The 22,648-nt window shown below is 39.6% G+C and overlaps 1 protein-coding gene across 2 annotated transcripts in view; it reads right to left on the reverse strand.

Annotated features, from left to right (window-relative positions):
• Positions 1 to 22,648, reverse strand: part of CDH11 (cadherin 11) — a 135,936-nt gene that overhangs the window by 13,422 nt on the left and 99,866 nt on the right. For both annotated transcript variants that reach the window (XM_069497879.1, XM_069497878.1), the window contains 5 exons: positions 20,257 to 20,444; positions 13,663 to 13,916; positions 6,445 to 6,581; positions 5,427 to 5,560; positions 5,072 to 5,189 (listed from right to left, as the gene is read on the reverse strand). In XM_069497879.1, the coding sequence (XP_069353980.1) occupies positions 5,072 to 5,189; positions 5,427 to 5,560; positions 6,445 to 6,581; positions 13,663 to 13,916; positions 20,257 to 20,444 (831 nt within the window). The remainder of the gene's footprint in view (positions 1 to 5,071; positions 5,190 to 5,426; positions 5,561 to 6,444; positions 6,582 to 13,662; positions 13,917 to 20,256; positions 20,445 to 22,648) is intronic.

Raw genomic sequence — 22,648 nt, forward strand, 5'->3', positions numbered from 1 at the left:
TGGCAGTAAGTAGTGGAGGGAGGATAAGCATTCTATGGTCCTATAACCAAGTCTCAGCCTCTTAGTAAGCCTGTTTCTCTGGACTCTGAACTTCACAAGTGTTTCCCAGCTTTTTTCTCCCCTCTTCTATGGGACAGGATGGCTAGAGTGGGCTGAAGTTGAGTATTTCCTTTTCCAAAGATAGTTAGGCTCAGTTAAAACCCCAGTAGATTAGGCTTTGTTTAAAAGTTTCTCCTGAGGGGCAGACTTTGTTAAGAACAGAACAGTTGTGTATTTCAAAATGGTTCCTTTTCCCCTCCTCCTGCTGATAGCAGGAGGGAGTTTTCCTTTGATTTTCACTGTGAGAACCAGGTAGAGCTCCTGGAAGTAAAATTCACAAAAGTGCATGGAGTGGGCTGGGGTGGGGTGGAGCATCCTATGACTGGGTTCAGTGGAAACTCAGATCATGCTTCTGTATGGGAAGAATATTTTAAAAATTTTAGCTCTTTTTAAATTAATCCATAAATTTAAGGAAAACTCAACAAAATTCACAAAAGTTCTTATCAGGCACCTGAAAAATAAGTCTAAATTATATCTGGAGGAATAAAGAAAGCAAGCTTTATAAAACAGTAATAAAATGAAAATAGTGTGGAGAAAGCATCTGTCAGGTTTTAATATATATGTATAAAACTATTAGAGAAAAATATGATACCAGCACTAGAGTAAATTGACAAAATGGGAAGAGTAAAAAGTAAAAAATAATCTAATCGTACATAATATAGAAGATAATAAAGATGGTGTTGCAAGTAGTTGGAAATGACCAATTATCTCATAAATAATACTTAGGAAATGGCTGAAAATGGGGGATGTATATTTATTTTACATGGTTAAAAGGTTGAAATGGGAAAAGAAGATACATAATAAAGAAGAAAAGATAGGTCAATATTGATACCAATTGTGAGTAAGAAAAACCTTGCTAAGGATAATATTAAATAGAGAAAAATTGATACAAAAAGTATGACATCTATACTTAAGAACACAGCATAATCAGAATTGAAAGAACATTGGGAAAACCTATGCAATAAATAGGTCAAAGGTTAATGACAATAGATGAAGAGATGTTACAAATCAATAGCAAACCAATAAATATATATTAGAAAATGTTGACGTAAATGTAATGATTTAGAAAAACGTGCATCACATATTATTAAGTGGGAAAAAAGTGAACATGTATTTTACAATAGCATTTTTTAAAAGAAAAATATATGCAAAGAAAAAATCTGGAAGGATATACAAAATAGCAGTGACTATTTCTGAGTAGTATATGATCGAGTTATTCTATTACGTTTTAATCTTATTTCTGCTCATTTGTATTTTCTAATTTTCCTATGAGCAATATATATTAATTATGCAATAGAAGCAAATTATAAAAATGTTTTGCAAATATATTTCACTACCATTATTATGGCTGTGGTTAAAATGGAAATTGAAGTAGGTTGTCCTTCTCTGTTCACGCTTTCCCTGGAATTCTAAATGGATGACTTAGATTTCAGAACTTTCCTCTTCTGAGGGTTGTTATTATTTTATTAGGGTAACTAAAGGCTTTAAAAAAAACTAACTCAAAAAGACACGAGTATTACATCCACCTTATACGGTGTTATGTGCACCGGATAAGACAAGACCGTCCAAAGACTGAAACTCAGATTTTTCACTTATGACACTGTAACCTTGGGCAAATCACTGACCCTTCTGGGAGGTCATATTCAGGCCTCATTTGCAAATGGAATAAAAATATACAGCACCCCCACCTTATGGGGCTATTTGAAGAATTAGGTGAAACAATGGCGTGAAAAGGTTTTATAAATCAGTTAAGAGCTACTTAGAGAAGAGGGATTATTCTCAGTCTTGTTTTTTTTCTTTGCACTTTCCTTATCCATTACACATTTCTTGTGTTTTAAGAGATGCCACATGTCTGATATTTTCAAAGGAAATGCATCTCAAAACCTGGGCAGACCAGCTCTTCATCTGCCCAAACAGCACCATTCCTGATATTTATAGCCCAAGATGGACTTAAATGTTGAAGAATCATTCAGTGTTCTACTTTCCTGCTGCCTGCTAAGTTCGACTTTGAAGCTTGGGCTGTAGAATGGAGTAAGATAAAATGAAGTAAAAAGCTTGCCTGTGTATTAAGATGGCTTTTCCTCTTATATTTCTAAAGACATTGAAATGCTAATGCCAGAGTTTAGGCAAACACAATACTGATTATTTACATGGCATAATGGAAGTAAACACTCAAGGAGAAAGAAACTTGATGCTTTTACTCAGCATGATATAAACCATTATCTCATGTTGTCTATGGAAAGCAGTCTCAGCCCAGAAATTTGGTAACTCAGTAGGCTATTAATAGGATGTGGAATGTGATTACTCCTTTTGGATTACTTCAATATGTAATTACTTTTAGGAGCTGGTAGAAAGAAACTCTATTAAATGATAATTATAGGACTGTATTTGCTTTAATGTTCTGTAATAGCTCTAAACATGGGAGTTTTCATTAACTGTTTGCCATAGTTAATAAAGTAATTTTTCTTAAAAAGTAGCAATTCCCTGCAAAAGAGGTAGCCCAACAGTGGTATTAGTCTCCTATAGGAGAGGGCTGGGGAGATGAATTGGGCTGTGGGCTGGTTGACCCACAGTAACACAATCTCCCTGAAAATATAGATGGCATCTGAGAAGTACTGTGACAAAGTAACCCCCTAGAGAAAAATACATCTTAGTATAATGTTTTCATAGGTTAATAGCAACTAAATATGATTGCACATATAGGAAGAAAGAAGACTAGGCAGGAGATGGAGGTGAAGTTAGCACAGGGCAAACCCTGGAAAAGCCAGCTGTTTGCCTGTGATAAGTGGCTTATTCCACGGTAAACAGGGATATTGCTGGGAATACAGCCAGGAATCAGACCTCAAATGTAACTTGGGGATTGTATCAACACACAGATAAAAGTTTGACCACAAATATTTGAGGAAATAGCTAATAAAAGAGATTGGGATGTAAGAGGCACGTGAGACCATCAGAGATTTTTGGACAACCGAGTGTATCACTTCACTGCTGATAAAACCAAATTCATGTTGCAATATATCGTTATAAGTATTTCTTCATTAGAAAACTGACATTAGAAACTGTTCCAGCCTGGGCTGGAACCCTATAGCTGTCAATCAACCCACGATAGAATTGGAACTAATTTGGGAATGCAGAAAATTCCAAGAGCAGAGGCAGGGATTCTCCGGAACTCAAATACAGATGTACACATATCTTAGAAAGCATTATGAAAACACTCCTTGTGCTACCTTGTTCGATTCAGCTCAGCATGCATTTTTGCAATGCTCACTGCCTGCCAGTCTCCCTGTTTTGGTTAAAACTATCATTACAAAAGGAAATTCCTACATTACTGAAAACTACCCATCTAACTTAGCGCTTTGCAGAATTACTTCTTTAAGGATCTTATATGTGTACATTAAAGCCAACAAGTTAAAAAAAATCCTAGCTAACATTCAAAATTAAAGAATGCTAAGCAACATTTCTATTTTAAAATGATAGAAATCATTGATAAAGTGAATCACAGGTTACTTTGTAGAGTGCCTTTAAAACATATGTCTCTACATGCAAAGTCCTTCACACCTCAGATCTTAAAAACAAGTTCACTGTAGAAAGCAAAGGATCAGGAGAGAGAAGTCTCTGTTGTAACACCTGGGGCATTTTACATCCTCATCTCATTTGGTGAGTGCTTGATTATAAGGCTCATCATTAAATTCTCAGATAAGTTCAAGAAATAATAAAGTATGTCGAATCATATTCCCTCAAAATCCAAGCAGCATGGGGAGCCCTTCTCTGCTTTAATCAGTGCCACAGGAAGGTAAGTAGTGAAGGCTGCAGCATCTAGCCTCTGAGCACCTGTGTTTAAAACCCAGCTCTAACTTCTGTCTGGCTAATTGATTTTGGGCAAGTTACTTAATGGTTCTGTGCCTCATTTTTCCTCATCTGTAAAATGGGGATGATACCAATGCCTCCCTATGGCATTGTAAAGAAAATTAAGAGGACAGAGTATGGGAAAGATCTCGGCGTGGTTCTTGGAACATAGCAACTAGTGATGGGGAAAGTAATTAGAAAGTTTTAAGGTCCTATAAGCGTGTTCTCAGTCACTGGGGAAGCAATCAACCTATAACTTGGTATCTGCCTAGTATGGTGCTAATGGAAATATCCGTGTTCCGAAGGACCACCTTTTGTTCCCATGTTAAATGATGGTATTGGTCTCCCTGCAATCACAGACCTGCACTGTCACAGGTTTTATGGATAATTTCCACTAAGTAATACACAAAGCAAAATACTGTAGCTGACAGTCAAAAAAAAATTTCTTCTTTGTCCCTGGCTCTGCCACCAATTTTGTCCAGGGACTGCATCAGTCTGGGCCTATGCAATAAAAACATCTAACAATCTTTAAGTCTAGAATCTCCTTGGCTGAGGAAGGGAGAAGCAGAAATCATATTAAATGTTGCCATTTTTGCAATGGACAAACAGGGCTTTGTTTCATGCCCCTCAGGCAACAAATCTGCAACCACCTTTAGGTATCAAGCTCGGTGCCCCAGCGAAATTGCATTAAAACTGTGTTTGGAAGGGAAGTCCAGATGAAAGAATAAACTGTCTCTCAACATTGAACTAATCTCTTTTAATGCTTTACTTGATATCAATATTCATAAAGCCATGCTTCTCCCCAAGGGTTTATCAACCTCTTAAAAAAAAAAAAGATAAATGGAGTTGTTTGCATATTGACCCTGTAAGCTTCCCCACTTGGTTTTCCCACTGCTTCATGAATATCAAAGCCAATAAAAAAAAAAAGTAAAATAAAATTAGACTCACTTATTCACACGCATCAAATGAGCCCATGTTTCAAAATAAAGGTGGCATTATTATTTCCTGTTTGTTCTTCAACAGGAAGGCATCATTCAGATTAGTGAAAATTCTTGTGTTGCGCAATATAAACGCCATTTGTTTTCCGTTTCTATTTCTCTGAATGCGTAGGAACCTTAGTACGAACCTCTGTTGTCTCTGACTGTGAAATTTGGATTGTGAATGATTTCAGGGGGTAGGCTGAAGATAAATCTTGGTCCATTGGCTGTGTCATCCTTGTCATCTGCACTAATTGTAACAATTGGCTGAAAGAGAAAGGTGGCCCATAAATAAATCATGCTGACATTGGCACATCGTTTATTCAAAAATTCCTAGCTGGCTAAAAAGCCTGGTTTTAATTAGAGAACATAGCTTCAGAGCAAAACTAGGGCTCTGAAACCTTTCTGGGCAGTGGGAGGTAAGTCCAGGTGATGCTTTCAAAAACAAAACTCTAGTTCCAAATGCATTGCTCCCAGCCAGGAAAGGGGAAAGCTGCATTATACCTGGTTGGAAAGTGGCTTGGTCTGATCACTCTCACAGATGAAGCCTTCATAAGGGGCGGCAAACTTGGGAGCGTTATCGTTGACATCAAGAACCCTAATGGCCACTGGGACTTTGGCTTCCTGATGCCGGTTGTCTAGAAAGAGAGAATGCAGACAGTAAAGAAAAGCCAGGAAGAAATGCACAATGGTCCAAGTTTACCCTTGGGAAAGAATATTAAGCTCCAGCCACCTGTTTGGGCAGTGGAGGGAAAGGTGTTCGCATAACAGCCATCTAAGAGCTGAAAAGTGTGCGCATTCCAGTGGGAGTTGGATGTCGTGGAATAAATGTCAATATTAAGACCAGTAAGCACGAAACCACTTTTCCACTTCTGCTGACTCTGATGCTGAGCTTTAATTTGAAAGGTTTATAATGCAGCCCGATCCCTGGAGAGTAATCTATCAAAGTGGTTCTTCAAGGGAAAGCCCCCAGAGCAGCATCAAAACCATCTAGAAACTTGTTGGAAATATAAGTTCTTGGGCCCCCACCCCAGATCTACTGTATCAGAGGTTCTGGGGGTGGGCTCCAGAAATTTGTTAAAACAAGCCGTCCATGCGATGCAGGCAGGGCTGGATGCATGATCAACTTGATGTATGGTCAAGTTTGAAAACCGCTGGTCTATAGGTAAACAAGAACCCACAAATCTTGGCTCTAATGACTCCTCTTCATTGGATTTAATACAGACCAGTGACAGGAAAGAGTGGGAAACCCTTCAGTGATGATTACTAGTTTCAAATTGCCCAGGGCTATCAGCTGTCTTACCAAGTCTATACTCAGTTCTATACCCAGGGAAAATAAAAACATCTCTATTTGCCTATCTGTCTCCATAGACAAATAACCAAAAATAAAATTTAAAGACTCAAAAATATGTTCAAGACTAAAAAAATTTAGTCCATCTCAGCTATTTCATTTTCCAGAATATAGAGTCTGAAGAAATAATATTTTGTAAAGCAGAATCAAAACCCTTAGGAGAATACTTACGGATTTCTGCCGCAAAGACAGAGATGTTGAGCCAGGCAGTTTCCTCTCTATCCAGAGGTTTCGTAGTTTTAATAAAACCATCCTCTGGATTAATAGTGAAAAACCTGTCGAGGTCAGTATGACGATCGATTGAATACCTAAGCAGAATGCAAATGAGGCAATTAGACCTAGACATTCAGAGTGGCTTAATATTTGAATACTTTCTCCATGCTATATTTAAAGCAACTTTTTCAATGAATCGCTTGAGCTAGGTTTTCTTTTTAATCAAATTTACTTTTCAAACTTTGTGCATGAATTTTTTATAGAAATCATTTTGCCACATTGGAATTCTTTATTCAGTACAATGAATGAAAGAGCTGTTTAGCATATCTGATTGAGAAGTATAATAACATGTTGCATATTTATTCATATTTACTACAATCACCCACCATCTGAATATTTATGAAACTGCATTTGGGAAGTGAGTTTGCCTTACTCCCGAACTACTCAGAAAGTCACAAATGTATCAAACCTTTGCCAGATTTTTGCATATGAAATATTAAATAGCTCCAAGTTTAAATAGTTTCAAGTTTATCTAAATGTGTCATCAAAGATCATTTGTAGCCCTAAAAATCAGTTTTCTCCTTATTTATAGAATAATGCTAACTGTATTTTAATTCATTCATTTATCATATTTAGTTTTAGGGGTTCTCAGTTGGCTTGGTTCTGAATTTCAGGGTGCAATATGTGAATCAAGCTTGCCTATTCATTTGTAGGGCTTTCTTCCCATACCTTAGTGACTCCAGGCTGTGCATAACAACATACCTTAAAGATTTTATCTACCCACTAAGAAGGTAAACTTTTTCTAACAAAAGACAAAAGAATTTACAGAATATTATTGGGGTGTATTTATGGCAAGGTTAGGTAGGAGATGGGGGGAAGAATGGCCTATACTAAGGTACAGTTAGGTAAAAATAACTTGCCCAGGATACCCACAGTGTTGGTAATATTGGGGCTTTGGTTTTAATGTGTCTGTTGAACTCCAAAGTCCTTTCTCTTTTTACTCCACTATATTCACTTCAAAATGAAAAAGAACAAAAATGAGTTATGTTAATTCAAGTAGCATGCTGAGCTTCCTAATTGGGTGGTTTCCTGCTCTTAAAAGTCTAAGCTATTTTTTCCTAAAATTTGCAGAACAAATATGTCAGAAAACTTTCACTGATGGTCAAAAATCGAATATAATATTAGAGGTAGCAAAGATGATGAATATCAGAGGGTTTAATCTTCTAAATTCACAAGAGATGGGTTTTGCAGATGGTCTATGTCTAGTTTCTAGGGGAGCCAATACTGGAGCCCAGGTCTTCCAATCCCAGTTTATGTTCTTTCCAGGAAAGAGGGACCAGCCAGAGCAGCACTTCACAGCATACAAAACATGAGCTCATCCATGATGACACTTGACTTCACAGCTCCCCGTGGGAAGGGAATGATAAGTCTCTTTCCCCAGGGATAAAAGTGAAGGTAAACAGTCACACAGCTCATAAAGGTCAGGAGGGCTCAGGCACTGAGGCTTCAGCTGACAGTGATATGTAGAAAGGAGACAAAAAAATCATGGAAGACTTTTTTTCTGCCATGAGGGAGCTTACTATTCAGTTGACATGAAATCATGTCAACACAAAACACAGGAAGAAACATATTTAATAATTCAGGGCATTATTCTATAGACATGAGGTCCTGACTTTTGGTTTTGGAAAGTCCTAGGGTAAGTAGAACTTCATGCTCCACTACATATGAGCTTAACGACATTGGAAAAGCCACTTAAGATCTGTGAAGCTCAGCGTATTTATCTTTTAGCCTGGAATATTAATAGTACCTAACTTTTATGTTATCTGTGAGGATTAAATGAAATAATGGATGTTTAAGAGGCATAACCTAGTGCCTCACACACAGGAAGCGGCTCGATGAACAATAGTTTCCATTGTTCTTGTTGCTGCTGCTGCTTTTACACACTGAGGACAGATCGGATCACAGAAGCTCTCAAACTCTCAAATGTCACCTTCACCCTGTAGCCAGTGAGAAAGTATGGAAGGCTTCTGAACAGAGGAGCAAGTAAATAGCCTCAAGCTATCAGGGAGTTAATAAAGTAGGATGAACAAGATGGTCCAGGCAAGAGAGAGTGCAGGGACGAGGAGCAGAGGAAACTTAAAATCTGATGTAGTTTTTAAAATATGGAGGGTAAGAGAGTTAAGGATAGGGGTGATGGAGGGAATGGAAAACTAGGTGATTAACAAAGCACCTCTAGGAATCGGTGGGTATGTGGATATCCGTGGGAGGTGAAGTGTTCCAGAGGGGAAGATACTGGAAACCACAGAAAGAAAGAAAGCAAGGAGAGGTTGAAATTCAAACAAGGATATGCTGAAGGGCTAAGAGAGCAAAAACTCAGCTCTCTTCTAGATCTCACAGAATCAGGGGTGAAGTCAGCTTTTCCATTTTTTTAAGTATGTCAATAAATATGAGCTCAAAAGTATGTCTTGAATGAATGAATGATTAGAGAAAGAAAAAGAAAACGGGTGAAAATGCACAGCAGATGGTATCATAAATACTAAATTAGAATTGGGGAGAAAGAGCAGCCTAGAGGCAGAGAATCTGAAGCACCAGCTCAATTCAGTCATGACACAGGTGAAAACCCTAGAGGTGAATGGATACAGAGAAAGGTCAAAGTCAAATAACCGAAACTTCGGCAGCCCCTGGCACCTGGACAGGGACCAAAGACTGGTGAAGATACCAGGTATGATTTTACCTGAAACATGAAGAGGTTAGTGCCAAGGATGCTCAGGTAAGAGAATATTTCAGAAAGCAAATGGTAAACAAAAAAGGTGTCTAAAGCTACAGAGTCTGAGAAAAAAAGATTTGCAAAATATGCAAGCAGCTAAGAGTTTCGGTGACACTATGAGGCCTCACTTATGTGTCCAAGGAGACAAATTTCCTTAAAGGTGAAGAGAAACAATCACGAAATTAGAAAATGAGGATAAGAGGCCCATTGAATAAAAAGCTTTGAATGTGCTTTCATAATTTGTCTGGTAAGTCTAAGAACAGGGATCAAAGTGGGTGGGAATAGGGAGGCTGGTTCATGTGCAGTATTGAGCATCCTTGGATAATTATAGACATGGAAATTGCCTACATGCACAGAACAGCTACCACCGAAAACATGACCCAAATAACCAATTGCAGATGTGAATCTTGGGAGACAATGAGGTGCAGAGGAAATGAGTGGTTGCTCCCTGTGTTTCTAAGTCACTGCTCTTCTGAAAAATTGCTAATGCACCTCGATATTCGAGGCCAAAGATAACTCATTTAAAATTCACATCATGAACATTTTTAAGTATTTTAAAGGTGTTACAAGGATCGCCAGTCATTATATAATGTATCTTCCTGCACAGAGAGAACACGGTCATCAAACCTTCTTGGGAAATCTTTGCATTAGTGGCCGCTAGGTTAGAGTAAAAAGCTCAAAATGTATTCAAAGTAGATCTAGGCTAACATCCAGTCTTCAACACCCACTGGTCATGTGACTTTAAAGAAGGCACGTCATTGCTCTGAGCCTCAGTATCCCCATCTATCCGATTCTAGAGAGGTCATAGCCTCAACGAATGTTAGTGAAGATTAACTTAAATAACATTGTGAAACATGTTGCATGAGGTTAAGAATATTCTCAATAAATGTTAATTCTCTTTTTATCCCAGAAGGAGCAATATTCAAAGATCCAAAGGCAACTGAACAATGCTTACAGTTGCAAATTCCTTCTGCCCTGCCACTATTTTCTTTGATATAAATGGATAAACTCCATTACCCAAGGTAATTTCTTTTTATACACTTACTTTTTACACTTTCATGCACTTACTTTTTATAGGTATCTGCCTCCCAAAGTAGACTGGGAACCCCCAGTGTGTGCTCAATGAAGATTTGTTGAATAAATATGTGCATGAGATATCATTACTTTTATCATGCTTCATGTTTACATTCAAAAACTGTGTGCTTGAATTTCCAAGCCAAATTGAGTGTTATTTCAGTTATTCATTTGGTAAATATTGATTAGACATCACTATGGGCTGTGTACTCTGTGTACTGGAAGGATGAGTGGTGAACTAGAACAGAGGTTAGTAAGCGTGTTCTCTAAAGGGCCAGTCAGTAAATATTTTAGGCTGTATAAGGAGTGAGGTCTTTGTCTCAACTACCCAACTCTGCCCTTGTAGTAATAGCATGAAAGCCATAGATAATATGTGCAAAAGAACGGTGTGACTGTCTTCCAGTAGAACTGTATTTAAAAAATAGCCAGTGAGAACAAAGATGGAGAACTCATAGCTTCTAATTTCAAAACATACTACAAAGCTACTGTAATTAAGACTACATGGTACTGGAATATGGATAGATGTATCAGTCAAAGGAATGTAAGCAATAGTCCAGAAATAAACCTGTGCTTCTATGGTCCATTTTCACCATGGGTGCCAAGACTATTCACTTGGGAAAAAGATAGTCTTTTTCAACAAATGGTACTGAGACAATTGGATATCCACATGTAAAATAATAAAGTTGGGCCCCTCCCTCACAACCTATATAAAAATTAACTCAAAATGCATGAAAGACATAAATGTAAGAGCTAAAACCATGAACTTCTTTAAAAAAAACATAGGTATAAATCTTCATGAACTTAGACAATTATTTCATAGATAGGACATGTAAAGCAACCAAAGGGGAAAAAATATATAAAGTGAAATTCATCAAAAGCAAAACCTTTTGTGCCTCAAAGGACGCTATCAAGAAAGTGAAAAGACAACCCGTGGAAAGACAGAAAATATTTGCGAATCATATATGTGATAAGGCTCTGGTATCCAGGATATATAAATAACTCTTACAACTCAACAATGAAGAGATAAACAACCCAATTACAAAATAGGCAGGAGATTTGAATAGACATTTCTCCCAAGAAGATACACAAATGGCCAACAAGCACATAAAAAGATGCTCAGCATCACTAGTCATTAGGAAAATACAAATCAAAATCATAATGACATATCACTTCACACCCACTTAGGATGGCTATAATCAAAGGAGGCAAACAAAAAGTGTTGTGAGAATGTGAAAAACCCAAACCCTTACGCATTGCTGACGGGAATGTAAACTGGCGTAGCCACTGTGGAAAGCAGTGGTTGTTCCTCCAAAAGTTAAACATAGAGTTACTCTATAATCCATCAATTCCACTCCTAGGTAGAATATATACCCAAGAAAAAAGAAAACATGTGTTTATGCAAAAATTTGCACAGGAATGTTCATGGCAGCATTATCTGTAACAGCCAAGAGTAGAAATAACCCAAATGCCCATCCAACTGATGAATGGATAAACAAAATGTGATATATTCATACAATAAAATATTATGCAGCAATAAAAAGAAATGAAATACGGATACATTCTATAGCATTCATGAACTTTAAAAACAGTATTCCAAATTAAAAAAAAAATCCAGTTACATAAGATCATATGCTGTATTATTCTATTTATATGAAATATCCAGAAGAGGCAAACCTATAGAGACAAGTAGATTATTTGCTCCTGGGGGCCGAGAAGAAAAAGGAAATGAGGAGTGACTGCTAACAGGTATGTGTTTCTTTTAGGGGTGATAAAAATATTGTGGAATTAGATGGGAGGGATAGCAGAACAACCATGTGAAATACACTAAAAACCAGCGAATTATACAGTTTGAAGGGCTGAATTTTATGCTTTATGATATGAAAATTTTTTTCTCAGTAGAAGAAGAAAAGAAGATGGAAAAAAGGTAAATGGCAGCCAAATTTGGACTGTGGGCTGTAGTTTGTTGATCCCTGACCTAGACAGATATGTCCCCAGCCCTCTTTGAAAGTGTGGTGAGGACAATATATAAACTAAGTGTCGCTGTGATGGAGCGTGGTGGGTGATGTAGGTAAGAGCCAGCGTAAGGACATCTCATCCAGCTCTGGGGAGCCCTGGCAGAATTCCTAGAAGAAGCAACACCTAAGCGGAGATGGAGAAAATGCATACAATGTAGCAAGTTGGAAAGACAGAGAGTTCCAACTAGAAGGAAGAACATGGGAAGGGCAGGGTTAAGAGAGAATAGGGGTGCTTCAAAGGAAGGGACTGAGTTGGAGGAGTTGGAAGAAGATCTTTAAACTAAGTAAAAGAGTTTAGATTATTTTGGAAGGGGGAGGCCATGGGGAACAATTTGATCATTGATCTTTTTGTTGTTTTTTAACTGAGCTCTGATGTGGTAGTTGGATATGCATTTTATAATGATCACTCTGGCTACAGGATTGATGCAGAATGGTGGGTGAAAGACTGAAAGCAGGGAGACCCGGAAGAGGCAGATGAAGGATCCAGGCAAGAGAGGAATTAGAGGAGGAACCCAGGAAGAAGAAATGCCTGCTAGAATCCTATCCAGGGCAGATTTCAGAGAACCATAAATGTCCACCCTATAAAAGTCTTAAACCTGTGATTTAAGCCCCTTCTCAGCCCAGTTCTCATTACTGTCTCTCTTCATCATTAGCCTCACTGGTCATTAACTCAGGCTGGGATAGGAATGGAGAAGCAGAGCTCTGGATCACTCTAAGTCACAAAAATATCTTAATAATAATAAAAGCATCTGAAATCTGTTTGGGCCTATTGTTACCTTTGCAAAGTGCTCAGCAGAAGTTAGATAGAGTTTGCTGCCTTAGCCTCCTGCTCAGTGGCCGTGCCATTCTGGGCAAGTCACTTTGTCTTACAGAGCCCACATTTTCTCTCAATTCAAGGGATAACCATTTATGTAACAATCAAGTTGAGGGGATAAATTAGATCCATGCCTAACACACCTAGAGAGTATCTGGAGCATGGGAAGGTGTTCAGTAAGTTATAATTACTATAATTCCTTCACAATCATTACTTATACTTCATCACAGTTCCCTGTGGCAGACAGGCCCAGGTAAGAGTGATACCCCCTAGTATATGTTGGGGAATCCACTCCAGAAATCATGTGAACAAGCCTATCTAAAAAGTGAGTAGCGGAGGCAAAGTGCAACTCCTGTCTTCTAAGTCTTCATGTTGTTTACATTCCATTAAACCTGATAAACTTGGATACTTTTTGAAATTGAAGGATGGGATTCCTGCAGTGCTTTCCCCAAACCTCTTGATTCTAAAATTCCCCATCGAAGCTCTCAAAATGAATCCGTCTGTACCTTATCGGGCTGTTGGCTGCATCGGGGTCTTTGGCATGAACTCTCCCAACCACGGTGCCAGCAGCTGCGTTTTCTTGGACTTCGTGGATGTAACTTGGGGCCAAGAACATCGGGGGTTCATCAGCGTCCTCCACTGCGATCTTGACCGTCACCGTGTCCTTGAAAGGCCCATTGCTGATGAACTTTGGGTCGATGTGCACATTGGCTGCCTCTACCTTCAGGCTATATGCTCTTTTGGTTTCAAAATCTACGGGCTGGCAAGAATGGAGAGAAGATTGACAACCAATTCCTTGAAAGAATAATGGAAGAGAAAGATCTGATTGTTTTATAGGGTAGAGTGAATAGTTCCTCGAAGAGAGAAAAATTAGTGTCTATTCAATATATAATTACCTGAGCCATTTGGTCAGAAAATCAGAAAAATCAATTGCTGAAACTTAGAATGTGCTTAATGGGTCATTCTAGGAGCATGACAGACACAGAGAGAGCACATCATCTAAAATGAACCTAATTTTATACAGCAACACTGAGGTTGCTCAGAACAGTTACTAAAAATTACCTACAGAAGGGAATTTAAACATTACAAAAATACATTTTAAGCCAGGCATAGTGTCATGCCTGTAATCCTACCACTCTGGGAGGCCAAGGCAGGAGGATCACTTGAGCTCAGGAGTTCAAGACTGATCTGAACAATAGCAAGACCCTGTGTCTACCAAAAATAGAAAAAATTAGCCAGGTGTGGTGGTGAGCACCTGTAGTCCCAGCTCCTTGGGAGGCTGAGGCAGGAGGGTCACTTGAGCCCAGGAGTTTGAGGTTGAAGTGAGCTATGGTCACACCACTGCACTGCAGTTGGGGCAACATAGTGAGACTCTGCCTCAAAAAAAAAAAAAATATTTTTTTTGTAGCCCATTTTGTATTAAGAATCTTGGTAATAAAAATATCCACTAGATTTCAGCCAAAGAAATTTTATTTTGCTTGATGACTGACCATGTTGTGTTTCCCAAAGTCTGGGACCCTTAGCAGCAGTACCCCATAGGATGACTTGAGCTGATGATTTATGGGCAATTGTGGGAGGGGGGGTTGTGAAATGACATCAACTCACTTACTGATATAATTATTCCTTTTCCAAATCTTTGAATCCCCAACACACCAAGGAGAGCTCCTCAGTAGAGTGCTCATTTTTAACATATTTGCTGTGCATCCCAATCTCTCTTTTAGGAGCCTGATACTACTCTCTAGCTAGAATGTAATGACATCATTTTGATTTCATTATATTCATTTTTCGGTTACCTTCTATTTTTGGTAAGTGATAGGATTATGAGAAAAAAAATGCTTCCTTTTTAAAAGAATGCATATACATCAAAAGGGTCTATTTAAATAAAAACAAGTGATACAGATTTTACATAGATAAGGAAAACTTTGAGAAGTAGCATTTGAATGGCTGCAGTAATAGGGACATTGATGGCAAACACGCTCTAATTATGAACGAGAGGAGTTACACTGAATCAGTCAGCAAAGGGTGAAAAGTGAAACTGTAGCGGAGAGACAAGCTGGTTCCTAATGCCTAGGAAACAACTTTCTAATTAGGACTCTGGATGATGCTGCACTACCAAATGTTTGGAAGGAGTTTGATTTTTTAAGGAAAGCATCTGCCTGCTCTGCTGTTGGCATTTGCCAGGCAAACACTTATTTGGAATGGGCATGTAGTCATGGGGCTTAGTCCCTACTTCATTTTGCAGAGCTCTAAACTAACAACGATCCCAGTTCAAGAAGGTTCGATATGTTCAACATCCTTGACACTTCTTCCATCATCTTCCCACCTCCATCTTCCGGAATCAGGGAACACTCCCTTTTTCTAAAGCTAAATCTTCCCCCAGCCCCTCCGTCATCCTGGTACTCCACAGCTCCTCTCTCCTTGGCTGGGTTACATAACAGCAGAAAAGAATGATATTTTTTTTTCTGCTGAAGATACGAGACTGTTGCAACTTCTCAAAAAATCTCTGCAATTATTAGACAGAATCAAAAACTGGATTATTATAATTCTGAGACCAGGGAATTTGTAATCAGAAAAGGTGACATTTTCTCATATCAGATGGTCTGTTGATGCCCCTAAAGTAGAACTTTTAGAATTTGGTTGAGGCACATGCTTAAGGACCTCAGAGCCCTTTTCCGACTGGAAAGCCCTGTTGGAGTTGAGGACGGTCTCCTCATGCTTGCTGTAGTCTGACTGATACATTTCAGATCCCATGCTAGGCTCTCCAGGTCTGTGCAAAGATTTGCCTGCAATGAATGTCCTTGCCCAGTTTGGTGAGATTCTAAATCTTCTGATAGGCAGCCCAAGCCTCACTGCCTCGTAAAGCTGTCCTCAGCAGCCCCAAGCAGATTGGTGTGGTCCCTTAGCAGCCTTTCTGTAGTTGCTCATTTCCCTCGCGGGAGGGAGTGCATCTAAAGGAGTCTGCTGAGTCATGCCTGGTGCTGTGGCTCATGCCTATAATCCTAGCACTCTGGGAGGCCGAAGCAGGAGGACAGCTTAAGGTCAGGAGCTCGAGACCAGCCTGAGCAAGAGTGAGACCCCTGTCCCCACAAAAAATAGAAAAATTAGTCAGGCATGGTGGCGTGTGCCTGTAGTCCCAGCTGCTTTTGGAGGCTGAGGCAGGAGGATCATTTGAGCCCAGGAATTTGAAGTTGCTGTGAGCTATGATGACACCACTACACCCTAGCCAGTCCAACAGAACAAGACTCGGTCTCAAAAAGAAAAAAAAAAAAAAAGAGTCTACTGAGTCTTGACGATCTTTGCCTCCCCAGTGCTCAGGAATGACTGTGCCACGTGATCATATGCATCAGTCATTTTGATTGACTAAGGGGCAGGGCCGATGGATGGATAACATGTAGGCATTTGCCTACAATGTATTCCATTCCTCTCTCCAAAAAGGATTCAAGGTAGTTTCCCATAATGAACATTTATATCCACGTTATGAGTAGTTGAAATAAAGCTAAATGAGGCAACACATTGCATAAACCATAAAAATCTTAATACCCCTTAGTTTACTAATCCCACCTCTGAAAATCCTCCCCGAGGGATTAATTCAACAGAAAACCAAAACAAACGCTATTCAAAAATGCATGATATTTGTTAGATATATAATAGAAGGCTACATCTAATCTGGGGAAACATACACACAAAACACCAAATCCAACTGTGAGATTTTATTAAGGAAATAATGGTTCATCGATAGGATGGGATGTTATGCAGCCATTAAAAATGATTATGTATATTATATAACAGCATGTAAAATGTTTACGATGTGACATTAAGTTAACAAATCAGATCACCCTCTGTTGCAGCCGTGTTAAATGTTATGTCTCCACATCTATATACATGTGGACAAAGAATAAAAGGGAAAAAAATCAGACATAAAAATAGTTTTATTAAAATAAGGAATGTTTAAAATGTCTTATCATGCTGCTCTCACACTGCTTTATAAGGAGTTTATTTGGTTGAAAATAAATAGCTCAGAACCTGTGCTAGGGTTTCTCTGAGAGAGATGGGTTCTCACCTGGTCAAGAGTGTTGCAGTGAACAGATTGGATTTTCCTCCCCACAACCATCAAGCCACCTGGAAGCTCATTTTTATGGCATCCTGGCTCGTCCTCAGCTAATTCCATAGATTGTCTAAATACCCCCAGGGTAGGTTCTTCCTCTCTTGTTCCTCATTAAACTCTGACACAGAGAACTCAAGAAATATTTGTTTTCTAAACCATTCAATAAATGAATGACTCTACTTAACTAATGTTTTCTTGAATTCTCCTCCTTCACTATCGTCTCACTACCTCTCCTGCCCTCTTCAATGGTTTGCAATGTCTTCCTTTAACCAATTTGCCAATTGGTCCCACTGTAACTATCTCAAGACTCTCCAGACAGAAGGGTCACAGTTTCTTAAATGCGTCCTGTTTCCGTTCACGCCGGTCCTTCGTGGGCTATTTTTTTCTGCCTTTTTTTCTCCTTAACTATGCAGCAAATTCCTACTCATCTATCTAGACTTAGCTCAAGAACTGCCCCCCTAAGAAGTTGTTCAGGACTCATATTCATAGGTCTTCTCATACTTTATCATAGTTGATTTGCAACTGGGGAGTGATTTTGCTCCCAATCACCTCAGGGATATTAGGCAATGCCCGGAGCTACTTTTTGGACTGCTGGGGTGGGGTGGAGTGTGTGCTTACTGACCTCTAGTGAGGAGAAGCCTGGAGTGCTATCAAACATCCCACAATGCACAAAACAGCCCCCTACAGCAAGGAATTATCCAGCTCGAAACATTAGCACTGCCAAGGCTGAGAAAATCCCCTTCCACTTAACTATCCCGATAAATTATGATCTCCTTGCAAGCCAGGACTCTGTCTCTTCAACTTCAGATTTCCAGGCTCTTGCAAAGAGCTTGCCTGACAAAAAATAACTCAATAATAACTCTTGGTGGGAAAATGGGTGAATGGATTAAGAAATCAATGAAAATACTACATTAAAATACTTCTAAAATGCAAAAATATTTCCATGTTCTCTCTGTACCCTTTTATGTTATTAAATTGTATGCAATGATTTCCACCAGGAGTCATATTTTTACTCCGTAAAATTCACCTCTGATTATATATTTTTTTCCTCGTGGACCCCTGAAACTTTATGCTACAAGTTTAAGCAAATGTTCTTTTACAAATGGAATAACCTCTTACACTGTTTAGAACCTAAACGTCAGTACTTTATAGAAGATTATTCCATCGCCTAGGATAAACACACTGAATTGGGGAAAAAAATGTGCAAATGAATCTTATGCAGAGAGCTCATTTACAATGTGTGAGTTCCATGGGGGCGATTTCAACGTTTCAAGATTTTAGAAACACAGTGTGTGTTTATGCTCTGAATACGCTGAAAACAGGTGACAACCTTAGCATAAGCAACTACCTAATTACTCGAACAGCAAAAGACGGGAGGCAGCAATTGCTGATGTCAACGTTCATTCATCAGCGTCAAGCAGGAGGGATAGTAATATTAATTAACGAAGTAAGTTGACAGCTTTAGGCTACACACAACTCGCACAGCTACTTTTCCAGAGCAGAAACCAGAAGGAATGACTCCTCCAGCCTTTTGAGGCTGATAACTAGGTTTCCCTGGTCATAGTATTCACTGTCACTAACGCAGACTTTTCCAAGTATCCAAATTTCACCTCAACTTCCATATCCTTCATTTTCTCTATTCTTTTATGACAGAGGCACCCTCCCCATCTTCTCTTTGCTCTGTGCCCCATGATATTTTCCCCAAACTCAATCTACATTCAAATGTCCTGAAAGGTCAGCGTCCTGGAGCAGGTCATTCCTGGCTTTCCCTACCGAAAGATTTCTTCCAGAACCAGGCGTTCCCAACCTGGCCTATGTCTCCTCTCCAGTGACTGACCTCTTGATTCTTCAAATTAATTTTTTTCCTAAAATCAGTGTTTCAGTCCAATCTTTTCCATCACACCAAGAAGCTTAATATTCAGGCTATGAAACCAAGTGGAACATAAATGCTTGATTAAAACCAAGGTGATACTGCCATCATTCAATTTAGATTTAATACTCCACACCTTTTAATGATAGAGAAGTGTTGATTTCTCAAGTGGCAAACCAGGGGGCTGGGAGGGACCATCTTAGAATGTACTGTAACTGTTTCTTCATTTGAAAATGACTCTTATCTGTCTCTCCTGTATAAACGCCGTCTGGTCTAGCTGTTTCCAAAATATCCAGAGAGGAAAGTTGTTCTAGAACACCTAAGGTCTGATTTCCATGTCTGCAAATTGTGAGGTGGGGAGACTATGACCAGATCAAACTATTTCATCTGTCTGAGCCCCAAACTCCTCCAAATTAAGCTGAGGTATGGCCACGGGGGTAATACTATCTACTTTATGTGATTTTATTTGTGAAAAGTAAATGAAAGGATGTTTGTGAGAGGCTCATGTTCTGTCTGGCCAATAGTTAGTATTGATTAAATGTAACAAGAGGAAACAATAAACTCCCCTTGATAATAAATTAATCCCAGGGACATTGGTGCTTTTAATGACAGTCTATCTGACTACAGGGGAAGGTCCATTATTCATGGTTCTCCTGGTTCAACCGTGAGAGGAGAAAATAGCAGACGATTGGTTTAAATTGCACAGAGGGGTCAGCAATGCTATGAACCTTGGAGGTTTGAAACAGGAAAAGTTCAGAACCACGTATTTAACAGACTCAGCTTGGCAGAGCTGAGGGGGGGAATTCGACGCATGCTCAGTGCTGCTTCTCCAGAATTTAGATTTATCTAATTGCCCATTCCTGGGAGAGATGTACCAAAACATATAAGAACTAACCAGCAACCTGAGACAGGCGTTGCCAGCCCCTTTTGTCAGCATCTTCTGCAGTAACAGAAGGGAATACAGTTCTGTTATCTCCCCAGAGCTCAGAGCACCACTACAAAGTCAGGGCAGCTCCCAGTTTCCCAAATTTTTATTTCTGAACCACCAACACCCTGTCCCTTGCAGTGTTGCCTGGGCAGAGCAGGTCACACCACGGACATACTCAATTCCTCACTCCAACTCACCTTTTTGAGCTTCACCACGCCCTCCTGTGTTTCATAGTCCGTTGTGATTTCAAACAATTCCATACCATCTCCATCCACAATATTGTAGGTGACTAAGCCATTTTCTCCGATGTCTGGGTCTTTAGCCTTCACTCTTCCTACTTCCTCCCCAGGGACAGCTGCTTCTGACACAGACATCTGGTACACGCCTAGAAGACGACATCTATTTTTATTTTCCCTTTTATTTGGCAGTTGTAAGACTACAGATTTCATTGAATCCCCATACATTTCTCAAAGGGTTTGAGATTGAATTTTCCACTGATTGAAAACATGAAAGAAGTGAATGGATGGGCGGAAGATCCCACATGGCCTGCTTGTCAAAAGAACGTGTTCCACAAAGAGTGGGGAGTAATATCGGGGTCCAGGGTGAGATGGTGGGGTCACCTGCCATGGGTGAGGGAGAAGCACAATGCTCTGTTACATCTCCCAACAGGAAATGATGGAAACCACACATGTCATACATTCAAGGAGCCGAGACTTCTTTTCATGTCTTCAGGATTGTCTATGAGTTAATTCCAGGGCTCGCTACGTGCCCAGGAAAAAAACAAAACAAAACAAAACAAAACACCACTTCTTTGTTTAAAAACCTTCAACAACTCCATCTTCATGTTAAAATCGGATGCAACTCTGTCTTTCAAGGTCATGCCCTGTCTGGTTAGACGCTCCTCTTTCTTCACTTCCTTCACCACGAGGTCAAGCACTACCTTCTCCAGGAAGCTTTCCCACGATGTGGCTTTTCCATACGGATTCATTTAATATTTAGTGGGAACCCAATACTGTGCGTGCTAGGCACTCTCCTGGCCCCAGGAAACTGTTTTACTGAGTTGTTTTGTTTACTACTAAACAAAAGGGTCAAGATTTCTCCCTTAATGAAGCACAGTGAAAAGAAAAAATAAAAACAAACGTTATCCACACTCTGATGTCATCGCTAAGAAGAATTAAGATAAAGTAGGGTAAGAGGTAGAGGGTCCATGAGAGAGTATGTGTGTGGTTGTATGTGTAAGTGTACGATTGTGTGTGAGTGTGACGGTGTATGTATAAATGTGTGTGTGAGTGGCTGTGAGTGATTGTGTGTGCATGAATATGTTATGCAGGAGTGCAAGTGTGTGTATGAATGTGAGCTATATATATATTTGCGTGACTTTGTGTATGTGTATGAGTGAATGTGTATGCTTGTGTTAAACACGTGTGGGTGAGAAGGAGAAACAGAGAGAAACTGATTTGGAATAATGTGGTAGGAAGGAGAACACATTCTTTAGAAGAAGGACTCTAAAGGGACCAAACAAGAAAATTGTGTGAATATCTACAGGAATACATTACAGGCCAAGGGAACAGCAAATGGTAAAATATAAAACCCCTGAGGTGGGAACATCCTGAATACATACAGAACAGCAAAAGGACAAATGAGACTGGACCCTTCTGGAAAGAGATAAGGGCATGTAGGTAGGTTGAGGTGCAAGCGTGTAAAAAAGGGCATTGCAGGAGAAGGAAAAGACTTCGAGTTTTGTGGAAACTTGGGGAAGCCACTGGAAGCTTTTCAGTAGGGAAGTGAGATTTGACATTATTCTATTTGTTTTTCAGATTTAAAAAACACCCTGCGTGAGAAAAAATATAGAGAAGCAAGGGTTGGAAACCTTGCCGCTGTCACTTCCAAGCTAAGTGGTCTTGGGCAAGTTACTTCCCCTCCTGATGCTCTAATTTCCCCTTGCGTAGATTTTATCACTTCCGGTACTCCGTCCATATGCATCTATGTTATGTGGCTTTGGACCTCTATTCCATTTAATCTTACCATGCCTTCCATATTAAAGGGCGGGAATTCCATTTAATCTTACCATGCCTTCCATATTAAAGGGCGGAAGGGAGGCAGGAGTTTTTCTCTCTAAGTAATTACCAATTTCTACGAAGGTCTGAAAAACCTGTCCTGAGCCGATTTTCCCTAAATCCCATTCAGGTTCATGGCTGTGAAGCTGGTAAAACTGGTAAGGTAACAACATAACTTGACTATGGGCTTGTCCGTGACCGAGGGCACTCATGGCTGCTTGCTAATAATTCCGCTTGACCTTTTCCTTCCAGCGCACCAGGCAATCGTACAGCGTGGATAACGGAGCATGCAGCTTCTAGGAGGCTATCTGAGCCTTAAGCTTATTGAGGATGCTGAACTCGTGCCCAACCAGGCAGAGCAGTCTTTCCCTTGTGTTGACTGTTGTCTTTGGGTTCCTTTATGTAATCACAGTGTCCTCCCGAGGACGTACTTGGTTGTATTCCTTGCTCTCTCATTTGCAGAAAGTGCCATCTCTCTGGTAATAAACTCACAGGCTCTAATGAAAAAGATGCTTGCATGGTGAACCTTCCT

This window comes from Eulemur rufifrons, chromosome 23 (assembly GCF_041146395.1).
Source record: "Eulemur rufifrons isolate Redbay chromosome 23, OSU_ERuf_1, whole genome shotgun sequence".
Taxonomy (NCBI): Eukaryota; Metazoa; Chordata; class Mammalia; order Primates; family Lemuridae; genus Eulemur; species Eulemur rufifrons.